This window comes from Pristiophorus japonicus, chromosome 15, assembly GCF_044704955.1.
Source record: "Pristiophorus japonicus isolate sPriJap1 chromosome 15, sPriJap1.hap1, whole genome shotgun sequence".
In the NCBI taxonomy this organism is placed as follows: domain Eukaryota; kingdom Metazoa; phylum Chordata; class Chondrichthyes; family Pristiophoridae; genus Pristiophorus; species Pristiophorus japonicus.
Genome location: NC_091991.1, coordinates 111,894,675 through 111,912,259, shown reverse-complemented (window position 1 = coordinate 111,912,259; position 17,585 = coordinate 111,894,675). Strand labels below are relative to the sequence as shown.

General features: G+C 51.7%; 1 protein-coding gene across 2 annotated transcripts in view; it reads left to right on the top strand.

Moving 5' to 3' along the window:
* Nucleotides 1-13,815: 13,815 nt before the first annotated feature.
* Nucleotides 13,816-17,585, top strand: part of polr3e (polymerase (RNA) III (DNA directed) polypeptide E) — a 71,885-nt gene continuing 68,115 nt past the window's right edge. For both annotated transcript variants that reach the window (XM_070900788.1, XM_070900789.1), the window contains exons 1-5: nt 13,816-13,922; nt 14,030-14,135; nt 15,715-15,806; nt 16,175-16,225; nt 16,330-16,407. In XM_070900788.1, coding sequence (XP_070756889.1) covers nt 15,771-15,806; nt 16,175-16,225; nt 16,330-16,407 — 165 coding nt within the window. In that variant the 5' untranslated portion in view covers nt 13,816-13,922; nt 14,030-14,135; nt 15,715-15,770. The remainder of the gene's footprint in view (nt 13,923-14,029; nt 14,136-15,714; nt 15,807-16,174; nt 16,226-16,329; nt 16,408-17,585) is intronic.

The following is a 17,585-nucleotide window of genomic DNA, read 5'->3' as shown; positions in this document are numbered from 1 at the left end:
ACCAAGGACTTGACTTTAGAAGGGGCGGCGCTGATAGCTCAGACTTTCATGGCAGGAGAAGAGGAGACCAAGCTAATTTACGCACGCAGCCCTGGTACTAATGTGGCGATGGACCAGGGAGTTAACATGGTGAACGCGACTAGGGACCCCGCAGGCAGGCAAGGGCATTTCGAAACCGCCCAGGCAGCAACAGACTCTAGGGTGGGCCCGCAACAGGGACAATGGAAAGGGGATCGGCAATTCACGCCATCTCGAGGAACAATGCATCCTGCGATGGGATCATTAACACCAGAGTGCTTAGAAACAACCAAATGGGCAATCAGAGAGGAATGCCTGGTAACAGTCCCTTTGTTAACAACAATCTCAGCTCATGCTGGAGGTGCGGGGGTAGACATACTGCGAAAAGCTGCAGGTTTCAGCATTATACCTGTAGGATTTGTAACGTCAGTGGACACTTGGCCAGGATGTGCAGAAAGGCTGTAGCGAGGCTAATCTGCGAGACAGGAACCAGACGAGGGGTCTGCAATGCAGGATGATGCCTGGGGAAAAGCCATGGATGCTGAAGTTCAGCGGGTTCATGTGGCTGACGTCCACAACTCAAAACGCCACCCATGATGATGAAAGTTTTATTGAATGGCATCCCGTATCCAGCATATGGAGCTGGATACGGGAGCTAAACAGTCACTTATGAGCGCCCGACAATTTGAGAGACTATGGCCACACAGAGCTAGCAGGCCCAAACTGGAACGCATTGACACGCAGCTACGGACGTACACCAAAGAGATCATCCCAGTGCTAGGCAGTGCAAACTTGGTAGTAACACATAATGGATCACAGAACCGGCTGCCACTCTAGATCGTCCCGGGAAATGGCCCCGCGCTTTTGGGGAAGAGTTGGCTAGCCGAGATAAATTGGAAATGGGGGGATGTGCACGCCATTTCATCTGTGGAGCGAAGTTCATGCTCACAGGTCCTACAAAAATTCGGGTCACTGTTTCAATCCGGTGTCGGAACGTTCATGGGCACCAAAGTAGTGATACGCATCACTCCGGACGCCAGACCAGTGCACCACAAAGCCAGAGCCGTGCCGTATGTGATGCGTGAGAAAATTGAAAGTGAATTGGGCAGGCTACTCAGAGAGGGCATAATTTCGGCCATGGAATTCAGCGACTGGGGCAAGTTCCATCGTTCCTGTCCTTAAAGCAGATGGCTCGGTCAGGATTTGTGGCGACTACAAAGTCACCATCAACCGAGTGTCGCTGCAAGACCAATACCCGCTCCCGAGAGCAGAGGATCTTTTTGCCACGCTGGCAGGTGGAAAGCTGTTCACGAAGTTGGACCTCACTTCGGCCTACATGACTCAGGAACTGGCTGAAGAATCCAAGCTTCTGACCACCATCACGACGCACAAGGGATTATTTATCTACAACAAGTGTCTGTTTGGCATTCGTTTGGCGGTAGCCATCTTTCAGAGAAACATGGAAAGCTTGCTCAAATCCATTCCTGGAACAATCGTATTCCAAGACGACACCCTTATAACGGGTCGAGACACCAAGGAACACTGGACCGGGTAGGCTTGCGGCTGAAAAAAACCAAGTGTGTGTTTTTGGCCCCAGAGTTTTTGGGCAGGAGGGTTGCCGCAGATGGGATCCGGCCCACTGAATAAAAAACGGAGGCGATCCGCCGGGCGCCCAGGCCCGGCAACACTTCGGAGTTGCAATCTTTCCTGGGACTTTTGAACTATTTCGGGAACTTTCTGCCGAACTTAAGCACATTGTCGGAGCCGTTACACATGCTCCTGCGTAAAGGTTGTGAATGGCTTTGGGGGGACTGTCAAGAACGGGCTTTCAATAAGGCGAGGAACCTGCTGTGTTCAAACAAACTGTTGACTTTGTATGACCCCTAAAAAAACTGGTTTTAACGTGCGATGCATCATCCTAACGATGACGGCCGACTCCAACCGATGGCTTATGCCTCCAGGTCACTCTCCCAGGCAGAGCGTGGATACGGCATGGTCGAAAAGGAAGCACTCGCTTGTGTTTACGGTGTGAAAAAGATGCACAGTACCTTTTCGGTAGACGGTTCGAGCTAGACACGGACCACAAGCTGTTTACATCCCCGTTGTCCGACAGCAAGGCTGTCAATGCCAATGCGTCAGCTCGCATATAGCGATGGGCTCTCATGCTGACTGCGTATGACTACACTATACGGCACCGGCCAGGCACCGAAAATTGCGCTGACACGCTCAGCAGGCTTCCACTGGCCACCACTGAGGGGGCATCGGAGCAAAGCGCTGAGACGGTCATGGCTGTTGAGGCTTTTGACACCGCAGGCTCCCCCATCACAGTCCGCCAGATCAAACTCTGGACCAACAGAGACCCCCTCCTGTCCATGATAAAGAAATGTGTCCTGACTGGGGATTGGGCGCCTGCACACAGGGCGTGCCCCGAGGAAGTCAGACCGTTTCAGAGACGGATGGATGAGCTCTCCATCCAAGCCGACTGCCTGCTATGGGGCAGCCGAGTGATCATGCCCCAGAAAGGAAGGGAAGCGTTTATCAGGGAACACCACAGCGAGCACCCTGGCATCGTGTTAATGAAGGCCATTGCTCGGTCACATGTATGGTGGCCGGGGATTGACTCAGACCTGGAACACTGGGTTCGCAGGTGCACGACGTGTGCCCAGCTGGGCAATGCCCCCAGGGAGGCCCCACTCAGCCCGTGGCCCTGGCCCACCAGGCCATGGTCACTTATTCACGTAGTCTATGCGGGCCCATTCATGGGGAAAATGTTCCTGATTGTTGTCGATGCATACTCGAAATGGATCGAGTGCATCATATTAAACTCGTGCACGACATCCATCACCGTGGAGAGTCTGCGTATGGTTTTCGCGACCCACGGCTTGCCAGACATCCTGGTCAGCGACAATGGCCTGTGTTTCACCAGCCATGAATTCCAGGAGTTTATGTCGGGCAATGGCATCAAACACGTCCGGACAGCGCCGTTCAAGCCGGCTTTCAATGGCGAGGCGGAATGTGCGGTCCAAGTCATAAAACAGGGCATGCTCCGCATCCAAGGACCCTCCCTTCAGTACCGCCTATCGCACCTCCTGCTGGCCCGCACTCGCTCACGGGAGTCCCGCCAGTGGAACTCCTCATGAAACGCACGCTTAAAACGTGCTGTCCCTCATTCACCCAGCCCTGGCAGACATTGTTGAGGGCAAGTGCCAGTCCCAAACCGAGTTCCATGATCGAAACTCAAGGGGGAGGTGTATAGAAATGGATGACCCGGTATTTGTTCTTAACCATGCTTTGGGAGCCAAGTGGCTTGAGGGCACAGTAATCGGCAAAGGAGGGAACAGGGTCATAGTGGTCAGATTAAACAATGGGCAGATATGCCGCAAACACTTGGACCAAGTAAAGAAAAGGTTCAGCATAGAGACGGAGGAACCTGAAGAAGAGCATGAGATGTCACCCACACCACTGCCAGTGGACGAGCAACAAAGACAGTTCACAGCATGCACAGTCCCTGGGGCCAGCCCGGACAGGCCGGAATCACCTCAGGTGACAGAGACGCGTGCCGAGGCTCAGCCACCAGAGCCTCAATAGCGGCGCTCCACGAGAGAGCGTCGACCAACTGAAAGACTTAACCTTTTGCCACAAAAAGACGTAAGGGGGGAGGTGATGTCATGTATGTAACCATCATGCAACAGTAACCTTCATGTAATTGAAACCTTCATGCAACTCCTGTACACTGTACTTATACCCTAGAAATGCACACCCTGACCACAGGGGGTGAACTTGTGGGAAACTCTCCTCACCTGGGTTTCCAGGTATAAAAGAGGAGATCCCACCCAAAGTCAGCACTCCTTGGTCCTGGGAATAAAGGTTAAGGTCACGTAGTGACTGTGTCTGCAGTACATGCCTCGTGTGATTTTGTCGTAAGGTGCAGGGACACCAAGGTGCAGGAATCACCTCAGGTGACAGAGACGCGTGCCGAGGCTCAGCCACCAGAGCCTCAATAGCGGCGCTCCACGAGAGAGCGTCGACCAACTGAAAGACTTAACCTTTTGACACAAAAAGACGTAAGGGGGGAGGTGATGTCATGTATTGTGGCAAACATGGCCCGCAGGCTTTCAGTAGTTGCAGTGGACGTGCTAGCCAACATTATCTCACATTCAATCCACTTGGAAAACGCGTCTACAACCACAAAGAACATTTTACCCAAGAACGGACCTGCATAGTCGACGTGTACCCTAGACCACGGTTTGGAGGGCCAAGACCATAAACTTAATGGCGCCTCCCTGGGTACATTGCTTAACTGCGAGCATGTAATACATTTGTGAACGTAGGACTCTAAGTACGCATCGATACCGGCCACCACACATAGAAACATAGAAAATAGGTGCAGGAGTAGGCCACTCGGCCCTTCGAGCCTGCACCGCCATTCAATATGATCATGGCGGATCATTCACCTCAGTACCCCTTTCCTGCTTCCTCTCCATATCCCTTGATCCCTTTATCCGTAAGGGCCATATCTAACTCCCTCTTGAATATGTCCAATGAACTGGCATCAACAACTCTCTGCGGCAGGGAATTCCACAGGTTAACAACTCTCTGAGTGAAGAAGTTTCTCCTCATCTCAGTTCTAAATGGCTTACCCCTTATCCTTAGACTATGTCCCTTGGCTCTGAACTTCCCCAACATCGGGAACATTCTTCCTGCATCTAACCTGTCCAGTCCCGTCAGAATTTTATATGTTTCTATGAGATCCCCTCTCATCCTTCTAAAATCCAGTGAATAAAGGCCCAGTCGATCCAGTCTGTCCTCATATGTCAGTCCAGCCATCCCGGGAACCAGTCTGGTGAACCTTCGCTGCACTCCCTCAATAGCAAGAACGTCCTTCCTCAGATTAGGAGACCAAAACTGAACACAATATTCCAGGTGAAGCCTCACGAAGGCCCTGTACAACTGCAGTTAGACCTCCCTGCTCCTATACTCAAATCCCCTAGCTATGAAGGCCAACATACCATTTGCCTCTTCACGCCTGCTGTACATGCATGCCAACTTTCAATGACTGATGTAGCATGACACCAGGTCTCGTTGCACCTCCCCTTTTCCTAATCTGCCACCATTCAGATAATATTCTACCTTCGTGTTTTTGCCCCCAAAGTGGATAACCTCACATTTATCCACATTATACTGCATCTGCATTACACATGGGATCTGGCTATCGCTTTCGTCATTACGATACCTGGGTGGATACTGTGGAGGTCACTGATGAAGGCGTCTCTGCCCTTCTTGGGGACCACTACTCGATTGTCCCACAGAAGGCAGTCTGCTTGTATAGACATTTCATCTTTGCGCCACTGGAACGGCTTTATCTCTTCCTGCATTTTCACTGGGACACTGAACCCGCTCCCATGAAGCAAACAGCTTTTGACTAGAGATAATAAGGTGTCCTGGCTTGTCCAGGTTTTGATCTACTGGGCAGTGGCGGGTGATTGCTCATTCTCAAATGCTTCCATAGAAACATAGAAAATAGGTGCAGGAGTAGGCCATTCGGCCCTTCGAACCTGCACCATCATTCCATAAGATCATGGCTGATCATTCACCTTTCCTGCTTTCTCTCCATACCCCTTGCTCCCTTTAGCCGTAAGGGTCATATCTCACTCTCTCTTGAATATATCCAATGCACTGGCATCAACAACTCTCTGCGGCAGGGAATTCCACAGGTTACCAACTCTCTGAGTGAAGAAGTTTCTCCTCATCTCAGTCCTAAATGGCCTACCCCTTATTCTTAGAGTGTGTTCCCTGGTTCTGGACTTCCCCAACATTGGGAACATTCTTCCCGCATCCAATCTGTCCTGTCCTGTCAGAATCTTATATGTTTCTATGAGATTCCTCTCATCCTTCTAAACTCCAGTGAATACAGGCCCAGTCGATCTAGTCTCTCCTCATATGTCAGTCCAGCCATCCCGGGAATCAGTTTGGTGAACCTTCGCTGCACTCCCTCAATATCAAGAACGTCCTTCCTCAGATTAGGAGACCAAAACGGAACACAATATTCCAGGTGAGGCCTCACCAAGGTCCTGTACAACTGCAGTAAGATCTCCCTGCTCCTATACTCAAATCCCCTAGCTATGAAGGCCAACATACCATTTGCCTTCTTCACTGCCTGCTGTACCTGCATGCCAACTTTCAATGACTGATGAACCATGACACCCAGGTCTCGTTGCACCTCCCCTTTTCCTAATCTGCTGCCATTCAGATAATATTCTGCCTTCGTGTTTTTGCCACCAAAGTGGATAACCTCACATTTATCCCCATTATACTGCATCTGCCAAGCATTTGCCCACTCGCCTAACCTGTCCAAGTCATCCTGCCACCTCTTAGCATCCTCCTCACAGGTCACACCACCACCCAGTTTAGTGTCATCTGCAAACTTGGAGATATTACACTCAATTCCTTCATTAAATCATTAATGTATATTGTAAAGAGCTGGGGTCTCAGCACTGAGCCCTGCGGCACCCCACTAGTCACTGCCTGCCATTCTGAAAAGGACCCGTTTATCCTGACTCTGCTTCCTGTCTGCCAACCAGTTCTCTATCCACGTCAGTACATTACCCCCAATACCATGTACTTTGATTTTGCACACCAAACTCTTGTGTGAGACCTTGTCAAAAGCTTTTTGAAAGTCCAAATACACCACATCCACTGGTTCTCCCTTGTCCACTCTACTAGTTACATCCTCAAAAAATTCCAGAAGATTTGTTAAGCGTGATTTCCCTTTCATAAATCCATGCTGACTTGGACCGATCCTGTCACTGCTTTCCAAATGCGCTGCTATTTCATCTTTAATAATTGATTCCAACATTTTCCCCACCACTGATGTCAGGCTAACCGGTCTATAATTCCCTGTTTTCTCTCTCCCTCCTTTTTTAAAAAGTGGTGTTACATTAGCTACCCTCCAATCCATAGGAACTGATCCAGAGTCGATAGACTGTTGGAAAATGATCACCAATGCATCCACTATTTCTATGGCCGCTTCCTTAAGTACTCTGGGATGCAGACTATCAGGCCCTGGGGATTTATCAGCTTTCAATCCCATCAATTTCCCTAATACAATTTCCCGCCTAATAAGGATATCCTTCAGTTCCTCCTTCTCACTAGACCCTCAGTCCCCTAGTACTTCCGGAAGGTTATTTGTGTCTTCCTCCGTGAAGATAGAACCAAAGTATTTGTTCAGCTGTTTTGCCATTTCTTTGTTCCCCATTATAAATTCACCTGAATCTGACTGCAAGGGACCTACGTTTGTCTTCACTAATCTTTTTCTCTTCACATATCTATAGAAGCTTTTGCAGTCAGTTTTTATGTTCCCGGCAAGCTTCCTCTCATACTCTATTTTCCCCCTGCTAATTAAACCCTTTGTCCTCCTCTGCTGAATTCTAAATTTCTTCCAGTCTTCAGGTTTGCTGCTTTTTCTGGCCAATTTATATGCCTCTTCCTTGGATTTAACACTGTCCTTAATTTCCCTTGTTAGCCACGGCTGAGCCACCTTCCCCGTTTTATTGTTACTCCAGGCAGGGATGTAGAATTGTTAAAGTTCATCCATGTGATCTTTAAATGTTTGCCATTGCCTAACCATTGTCTAGTCATAACCATGGCTAGATCTGCGGGCTGTGCCATTTTCATCCTCGTGGTGGGCAATGGCAGCCTACCGAGAGCATCGGTGCAGTTTTCTGTGCCTGGCTTGTGGCGGATGGCGTAGTTGTATGCGGACAATGTGAGCACCCATCTCTGTTTGCCAGCCGATGCGTTGGTATTGATCCCTTTACTCTCGGAAAACAGGGATATAAGTGGCTTATGGTCAGTTTCCAATTCGAATTATAGCTCACATAGGTAATGATGCATTTTCTTTACCCCATAGACACATGCTAACACTTCTTTCTCAATCATGCTGTAGGCTCTCTCAGCCTTAGACAGACTCCTGGATGCATAAGCAACTGGTTGCAGTTTCCCAAAATCATTAGCTTGTTGCAATAGATACCCGATGCATCACATGCTAGTACCAAACGTTTACATGGATCATACAACACAAGCAATTTGTTTGAGTATAACAATTTTCTCGCTTTTACATAGACATTTTCTTGGCTTTTGCCCCAAACCCATTCCACCTCTTTACGTAGTAAGACATGCAGTGGTTCTAGCAGTGTGCTGAGACCCGGTAAGAAGTTACCAAAGTAGTTCAGGAGTCCCAGAAACGACCGCAGCCTCATCACGTTCTGTGGCCTCGGTGCGTTCTCGATTGCCTCCGTCTTCGCGTTGGTGGGCTGGGCCTGATGCCGTCCGCCGCAATCCTCCTTCCCAAGAACTCCACTTCAGGCGCCAGGAAAACACACTTCTAACGTTTTAACCTGAGCCCCACGCGGTTTGAATCGACTAAGAATCTCCTCCAGGTTCTGCAGATACTCGACTGTGTTCCGACCTGTGACCAAGATGTCGTCCTGGAAGACCATGGTGTGGGGGACCAACTTCAGTAAGCTTTCCATGTTTCTCTGGAATATCGCCGCCGCTGATCGGATTCCAAACGGGCATCTGTTATAAACAAAAAGACCTTTGTGCGTGTTGATGCTGGTGAGGGCCTTCGATGATTCCTTCAGTTCCTGAGTCATGTAGCTGAAGTCAGATCCAGCTTCGTGAACGTCTTTCCTCCTGCCAGTGTTGCAAAGAGGTCGTCGGCCTTTGGTAGTGGGTATTGGTCCTGCAGGGAGAAACGATTGATAGTTACTTTGTAATCGCCACAGATTCTGACGGTGCCATCTCCCTTGAGGACTGGGACAATAGGACTGGCCCACTCGTTGAACTCAATCGGTGAAATGATGCCCTCTCTTTGCAGCCGGTCTAGCTCGATCTCTACCCTTTCTCTAATCATGTATGGTACTGCTCTCACCTTGTGATGGATATGTCACGCCCCCGGAATTAAGTGGATGTGCACTTTTGCTCCTTGGAATTTCCCGATGCCTGGTTCGAACAGCGAAGGAAATTTGCTTATGACCTGGGCACACGAAGTGTCGTCAGTGGGCGATAGTGCTCGGACATCGTCCCAGTTCCAGTGTATCTTTCCCAGCCAGCTCCTGCCAAGTAGCGTGGGACCATTGTCCGGTACCACCCAGAGTGGTAGCTTATGCACCGCTCCATCGTTGGAGACCTTTACGATAGCATTGCCGATTACAGGAATTAGTTCTTTCGTGTAAGTTGTTAGTTTCGTGCGAACTGGAGTTCGAACTGGCCTTGAGGCCTTGTTGCACCACAATCTTTTGAAAGTCTTTTTGCCCATGATGGACTGGCTCATGTCTGTGTCCAGCTCCATTGACACCGGGAGTCCATTTAGTTCAACATTCAGCATTAGCGGGGGATAATTCGTGGTGAATGTGTGCACCCCATGTACCTCTGCCTCCTCTATCTGAGGCTCTGGTTCGTCGTGATCCTCCGTGGATCTGTCCTCCTCTGCAACGTGGTGGTTTGCAGGTTTAACAGGCTTAGCAGCTCGCCTGCACACTCGTTGGAAGTGTCCCATTGTTCCACAGCCCTTGCAAACATACTCTTTGAATCTGCAAGAATGGAAACGATGATCACCCCCGCAGCACCAACAAGGTGTTAATGGCCTTGCATTCATCACCCTTGATGGTGGACTCTGAGACATCTGCAGACGTGCAGCTGCAGGTATGTGTGACCTGCCCTGTACGTTACGATTCGAAAACAACATCACTTTGTTCACAGTACTTTAGCAGCACTTGTGTGCTGAGCGATTTGCTTCTTATTGTCACTGGTGGCAATGAACGCCTGGGCTATCGCTATGGCCTTACTCAAGGTTGGGGTCTCTACAGTCAAAAGTTTGCAAAGTATGGTTTCGTGGCCAATGCCAAGTCCGAAAAAGTCCTAGAGCATGTGCTCCAAGTGTCCTGCAAGGCGTCTTCGCTCGCCGACATAACTCGCCACTTCCTGGCCTTCAGACCTTTTGTAGGTATAGAACCAGTACCTCGCCATCAGAATGCTTTCCTTCGGGTTGAAATGCTCTTGGACCAGTGTACACAAATCGTCGTATGATTTCACCGCGGGTTTCGCTGAAGTGAGCAGATTCTTCATGAGGCCATACGTTGGTGCTCCACAGACGGTGAGGAGGATCGCCCTTCGTTTGGCAGCACTCTCTTCCCCATCTAGCTCGTTGGCCACGAAGTATTGGTCGAGTCACTCCACAAACGTTTCCCAATCATCTCCTTCTGAAAATTTCTCCAGGATGCCCACTGTTCTCTGCATCTTTGGGTTCACTATCTGTATCTCGTCGCCAGTTGTTGTGTACGGAGAAAGAGTAAGACTTAACACTGAGCTCAAAGTAAAGTATGACCATAATCTTTTATTGCAGGTCTCCAGAGTGCCTCTCCAACCTGTGAAGCCTTCTTAAATACCTGTGCTCCCAAGGGATTAAGGAATCCCTTGGGACTCCAGGGGATGAGTCCTCTGGTGGTTGTACAGAGTAAATACAAGTCCACATATATAACTGTAAGCCTTGTTGAATAAGGTGCAACTGGGTTTTTAATGATGCACTGAGTCATAATTACTACTGAATAATCGTGCGGGCCCTGAAAAACTAAGTTTATATTTGTGGAATTTCAAATGTTTCGATTATGATAAAACATTCCATGTTTTTTTATAATTTTTTATTTTTAAAGTTTATTTCAGCTTCTACCTTAATCACATCTGTCTGTTTCAATCTTCATTTTGCTGTCTGTAAAGTTATTAAAAAGTGAAAGAAACTCAGTGCATTGAACTTCCTGGTTTGCTGTCCGTGAGATTTCTTCAATGTGATTGGCTGCTTGGCCAATTTGATGACATCACTGTTGCTGAAAATGACCGAGACCTGGCACGCAAATCAAATGAACTTCGGGAGAGGTGAATCCACGCCACAGAGATCGCTAGGTATTTGTGGGCAGCTTTATTCGAATTCCAAGCCATCGTCAACACCTTCACCGAGGTGGACAAAGGCATGGGCCTAACACTAAACATCCGTAAGACAAAGGTCCTCCACCAGCCTGACCCCGCCACACAGCACTGCCCCCATGTCATTCAAATCCACGACGCAGCCCTGGACAACGTGGACCACTTTCCATACCTCGGCAGCCTACTGTCAGCAAGGGCAGACATCGACGACGAGGTCCAACATCGCCTCCAGTGTGCCAGCACATCCTTTGATCATCTGAGGAAGAGAGTGTTTGAAGACCAGGACCTCAAATCTTGCACCAAGCTCATGGTCTACAGGGCAGCAGTGATACCCACTCTCCTATATAGCTCAGCGACGTGGACCATATACATTAGACACCTCAAAGTGCTGGAGAAGTACCACCAGCGCTGTCTCCGCAGGATCCTGCAAATCCACTGGGACGATAGACGCACCAACATCAGTTTTCTCGTTCAGGCCAACATCCCCAGCATCTAAACACTGACCACACTCGACCAGCTCCATTGGGCGGGCCATATCGTCCGCATGCCTGACACAAGACTCCCAAAGCAAGCGTTCTACTTGGAGCTCCTACACGGCAAGCGAGCCCCAGGTGGGCAGAGGAAACGTTTCAAGGACACCCTCAAAGCCTCCCTGATAAAGTGTAACATCCCCACTGACACCTGGGAGTCTCTGGCCCAAAACCACCCTAAGTGGAGGAAGAGCATCTGGGAGGGCGCTGAGCACCTCGAGTCTCGTCACCGAGAGCTTGCAGAAACCAAGCGCAGGCAGTGGAAGGAGCGTGCAGTAAACCAGTCCCACCCACCCCTTCCCTCAACCACTGTCTGTCCCACCTGTGACAGAGACTGTAATTCCTGTATTGGACTGTTCAGTCACCTGAGAACTCAGAGTTGAAACAAGTCTTCCTCGACTTCGAGGGACTGCCGATGATGATGTTGATATTCGAGGTCAGTGGTAAGCGCCATCACTTTACCGCTCACTGCTAAATGCGGGCCAAGTTCTAGGTGGCCTTGGATCAGCACTGCTGGGCTTACTCATGACCAACAACTGAATAAAACTCGGCAGGGGAACATCATCAGCTCCCGGTCACATACCATCCTGATACTAAAGCAAAATACCGCGGATGCTGGAAATCTGAAATAGAAACAGAAAATGCTGCACATACTCAGCAGGTCAGGCACGACCTCATCCTTTGCTTAGACGCTTTACAGCCTTCTGCACTGAACGTTGAGTTCAACAAGTTCAGAGCGTGACCCTTGCCCCAATGTTCAGACGGCAGCTGCTGATGATTCTGCTATTCCCATTTCATCATCATCATCATCATAGGCAGTCCCTCGGAATCGAGGGAGACTTACTTCCACTCCTGAAGTGAATTCTCAGGTGACTGAACAGTCCAACACGGGAATTACGGTCTCTGTCACATTACACTCATTCCCATTTACACCTCTTCTAAACTCGTCTTTTGTTTCTTTGCTACTCCCTTTACCATCTTCTTTTGCCTTGCACTATCATCCCTTTTGTCATTTAATCTCTCCTGCCTTCCACCCTATCACAGACCCTCATTTTTGTTCTTTCCTCCCCTCCCCCTTTCCTTGTCCCTGCACTTCCTTAAAATCTGTTATATCTCTAACTTTTGGCAGTTCTGATGAAAGGTCATCGACCTGAACCGGTAATTCTGTTTCTCTCTCCACAGCTGCTACCTGACTTGCTGAGTATAGGGGGCACTTGGAGAAAAATTCAATTCTGTGCCCACAGGGGCATTGTAAATGTTGGTGTTTCCCCCAGATCGGGGGGCACGGTTTAATGTTTTTTGTTTGCTCCTAAAAGAATTTCCAGCATTTCCGCATTTCCATCTTGGCTCTGTGTGTGTACGGGTATAATGCAGTCCTCCAGCCACCAGGGGGGGGGGGGGGCACAGTGTGTGCATGCAATGTGGTCCTCCAGCCACCAGCGGGCTCTCTGCATGCGTGTAGCACAGACAGCGGAAAGAGCGTGCAGCAAATCAGACTCCCCACCCACCCTTTCCTTCAACCACTGTCCTTCCCACCTGTGCCAGAGACTGTAATTCCTGTATTGGACTGTTCCGTCACCTGAGAACTCACTTTTGGAGAGGAAGTAAGTCTTCCTCGATTTTGAAAGACTGCCTATGATGATGCCTAGGCCCCAAGCTCTGGAACTCCCTGCCTAAACCTCTCCGCCTCTTTCCTCCTTCAAGACACTCCTTAAAACCTACCTCTTTGACCAAGCTTTTGGTCACCTGCGCTAATTTCTACTTCTGCGGCTTAGTCTCAAATATTTATCGCTTAATACTCCTGTGAAGCGCCTTGGGACGTTTTACTATCTTGAAGGTGCTATATAAATACAAGTTGTTGTTGTGCTGGTTTAATGCGGTCGCCAGGGGGCTCTGTGTGCAGGTGCAATACGGTCCTCTGGCCTGTAGGGGGATCTGTGTGTGCGGATGTAATGCCGGGCTACGGCCGCCAGGGGGCTCTGTGAGTGCCGTGTAATGCGGACCTCCGGCCGCCGGGGGCTCTGTGAGCGGGGTGTAATGCGGCCCTTCGGCCGCCGGGGGCTCTGTGAGCGGGGTGTAATGCGGTCTTCCGGCCGGCAGGGGCTCTGTGAGCGGCATGTAATGCGGTTCTCCGGTCGCCAGGGACCCTGTATGTGCTGATGTAATGCGGTCCTCCGGCCGCTGGGGGCTCTGTGAGCGGTGGTGGGTGGGTGTAATGTGGTCCTCCGGCCGCCGGGGGCTCTGTGAGTGGGGGTGTAATGAGGTCCTCCGGCCGCCGGAGGCGCGGTGTGCCGGGAATTGTGGGTACGGGTCGCGCCCACGTGTCGGCTCCATGGCTGCGGCGCGAATGAAGCAGTGGGCTGGCGCTGCCTGAGAGAGCGGGCGGAGAGCACGGTGAGTACCTTCGGCCTTGGCGGGGCCTCGGCGGCTCCCCCTCCTGCAGCGTGTACTGACCGGCCTGTTTTTCTCTCTCTCTCTCTCTCTCTCTCTCTCTGTTACAGGCCGCGGGCCCGGGACCTCCTCCCCCAATGAGGCTGTTTCATCCCCGCGGTGCGAGAGGTCAGCGCGGCGCGGAGCCCAGCGGTGCCACCCGGGCAGCAGTATCAGGTAAAGCGGCGGGCCCCGGCCTGTCAGTGGGGAGGGAGCGGCTCCTGGTAATCCCGGCTCGGTGCGGCAGCCTGTTGCCGGGCCATTGCATCATGTGGGGTGGGAGTGTCCGCAGCACCCGCAGCTGGGCTCAGCAAGGCGGAGGGGCGGCCCCAGGTCCCTCACCCGGGGAGCTACCTCACACGGGCAGTCACTGTAGGGATAGCCGGCAGCCAGCCTGTGCACAGTAAGCTCCCACACAGCAATCAGATAGGACACCAGCGGAGCATTTCCCTGTTCTTCAAAATAGTGGACATAAAATCTTTCGCATCCAGCCTAGCGAGCAGATGGGTCACTTTTAACGTCTCAAAAGAAAGACAGCCCCTCTGACAATGCGGCACCCTCAGCACTGCCCCTCCGACAGCGCGGCGCCCCCTCAGTGCTGCCCCTCCGACAGCGCGGCTTGTTTCCACTCAAAGTGAGTTCTCAGGTGATTGAACAGTCCAATGCGGGACTTACAGTTTCCATTACAGGTGGGGCAGACAGTGGTTGAAGGAAAAGGTGGATGGGGAGTCTGGTTTGCCGCATGCTCCTTCCGCTGCATGGTTTCTGCATGCTCTCAGCGACAAGACTCGAGGTGCTCAGCGCCCTCCCAGATGCTCTTCCTCCACTTTGGGTGGTCTTGGGCCAGGGATTCCCAGGTGCTGGTGGAGATGTTGCACTTTATCACAGCAGACACCTCAAAGTGTTGGAGAAGTAGCACCTGCGCTGCCTCTGCAAGATCCTGCAAATCCACTGGGAGTATAGACACACCAATGTCAGTGTTCTCGATCAGGCAAAAATCCCCAGCATCATTCACACTCGATCAGCTCCGTTGGGCGGGCCGTATCGTCCGCTTGCCCGACTCGAGACTCCCTAAGCAAGTGCTCTACTCTGAACTCCTACATGGGAAGCGAGCCCCAGGTGGGCAGAGAAAATGCTTCAAGGACACCCTCAAAGCCTCCTTGATAAAGTTCAACTCCCTTGGTACTGCCCCTCCGACAGCGCAGTACTGCACTGGGAGTGACGGCCTGTTTTTTGTGCTCAAGTCTCTGGAGTGGGACTTGAACCCATGATTTCCTGACTGAGTGTGACTACCACTAACACTATAGTGTCTCTGGTTCCCTGGTCAGTTATTAACCACATGCAGAGAGCAAATCTTCTTTCCTTTTTTCCCATCTCCAATTGCACGAGTTTCCCATTCCCCTGATAAGTCAGTCAGTGCAGCGGGTGTGCAGACCATGTACTTGCTGTGTAATCTTTATTAGCTATAACAACATGCCACGGTTCATAGAGCAGCCTCTATCAATGTGTTTGTAGTATAATAGTTTGCCTCTCGCTTTTGTTTGTGGGGCCCTTGTTAATAACACCAGTGAAGTGCAGGGACCTGCAGCAACTGGAATCGTCACTGGTTGCAGTTGTGTTCTTTTCCAGAGAAAATGGAGTGACAGTCGGATATGACAGAAGTGTTTTCTTTGAGTGATTGTGGGTGGCTGTGCTGGGTAATGGGAGTGGAGGAAGGAGGTACATGCTGCCCACTGACACCGTTTCAATATTTTAGGTCGCAAATCCTGAGTGCTACCCTAGAAACAGCCCAGCTTTCCTTATCGTTCCAGCATGGCCAGTGAGGAGGATGACCCCATTATACGGGAGGTGAGTGATCGTCCAGCGGAGAGAGACCAGCTACAAACAGCTGGCAGTTACATGTTCCGTCCGGTTCTGCCCTCCATCACGGAGTGGGTCTGTGTTTGCCTCCTGTTTGGCTTCATTTCCTTTGTGAGTTTGCACACTCTCTGCACTCCATCTTTCCGGCTGTGTCGCTTGTTCCCTTTCCTCTTTTGTATGTTATGAGTTACAGTCCTGCAGATTGAGTTTTACCTTTATTATGCGGTGCTGTGTCGTTGGACGGGGGGGTGGGGAGGGGGGGGGGCGGGTGGTGTAGGAGGGGGAATGTGATAGCTGGGAATATTGGGAGCAACCCATCGACATTCCCTGCTAACCAGTCTGTCTTTGCTCCTCAGATCGATGTTCACCTGGCCAAGAGTCTAGCCGAGAAACTGTACTTGTTCCAGGTATGTCACACCGAGGCCCCTCACTCTGTTGACTTTAATGTTTGACACACGTGCTTGTAAGCGGGCCGTTAATTTATTCTTTCCCCTCTCTCTCTCGTCCCCAGTATCCTGTGCGACCAGCCACTATGAAGTACGATGATGTCACCCATTTAACAGCAAGAATAAAGCCTAAGCAGCAGAAGGTAAGGTTGTCCCTGTGTCGATTCCCTCAATGGGATAACCCCGTTGGGCGAGGAAAAACACTTGTCTGGTGGGGTTTTTATTTTTGTGTTTAACCTTGGGCCACCAGAGTTGAGCACATAGAATGATGTGGCACAGGAGGCGGCCATTCGTCCCTTCCTGCCTGTGCCGTTCCCTGATGCCAGCGGCAACAGACAGGAAGTTGGCCAAATTCATGAGCTGATCATTAGAGGGCAGAGAATAATTTTAAAATATTGGAGGAAGCTCGTCCGAGAGTTATTGGAGGCACAGGGAGATGAGGTGGGTCAGAGGACAGGCGAGTGTGTTGGATCACCATCATCTGCCACCATCATGGGTGGGGGGGGGGGGGGCGGACAATGGGGCTCCCTGTGGGGGGAGGGGGGGGACAATGGGGCTCTCTGTGGGGGGGAGGGGGGGGACAATGGGGCTCCCTGTGGGGGGAGGGGGTGACAATGGGGCTCCCTGTGGGGGGAGGGGGGGGACAATGGGGCTCCCTGTGGGGGGAGGGGGGGGGACAATGGGGCTCCCTGTGGGGGGAGGGGGGGGACAATGGGGCTCCCTGTGGGGGGAGGGGGGGGACAATGGGGCTCCCTTTGGGGGGAGGGGGAGGAACAATGGGGCTCCCTGTGGGGGGAGGGGGGGGACAATGGGGCTCCCTGTGGGGGGAGGGGGGGGGACAATGGGGCTCCCTGTGGGGGGAGGGGGGGGACAATGGGGCTCCCTGTGGGGGGAGGGGGGGACAATGGGGCTCCCTGTGGGGGGAGGGGGGGACAATGGGGCTCCCTGTGGGGGAGGGGGGGGACAATGGGGCTCCCTGTGGGGGGAGGGTGGTGCAGAGTGGGGGCTCCCTGTGGGGGGAGGGGTGGTGCAGAGTGGGGTGCTCCTGTGGGGGGAGGGTGGTGCAGAGTGGGGCTCCCTGTGGGGGGAGGGTGGTGCAGAGTGGGGCTCCCTGTGGGGGGAGGGGGTGCAGAGTGGGGCTCCCTGTGGGGGGAGGGGGTGCAGAGTGGGGCTCCCTGTGGGGGGGGAGAGGGGGACAATGGGGCTCCCTGTGGGGGGTGGGAGAGTGGGACAATGGGGCTCCCTGTGGGGGGTGGGAGAGTGGGACAATGGGGCTCCCTGTGGGGGGGGGGAGAGGGGGACAATGGGGCTCCCTGTGGGG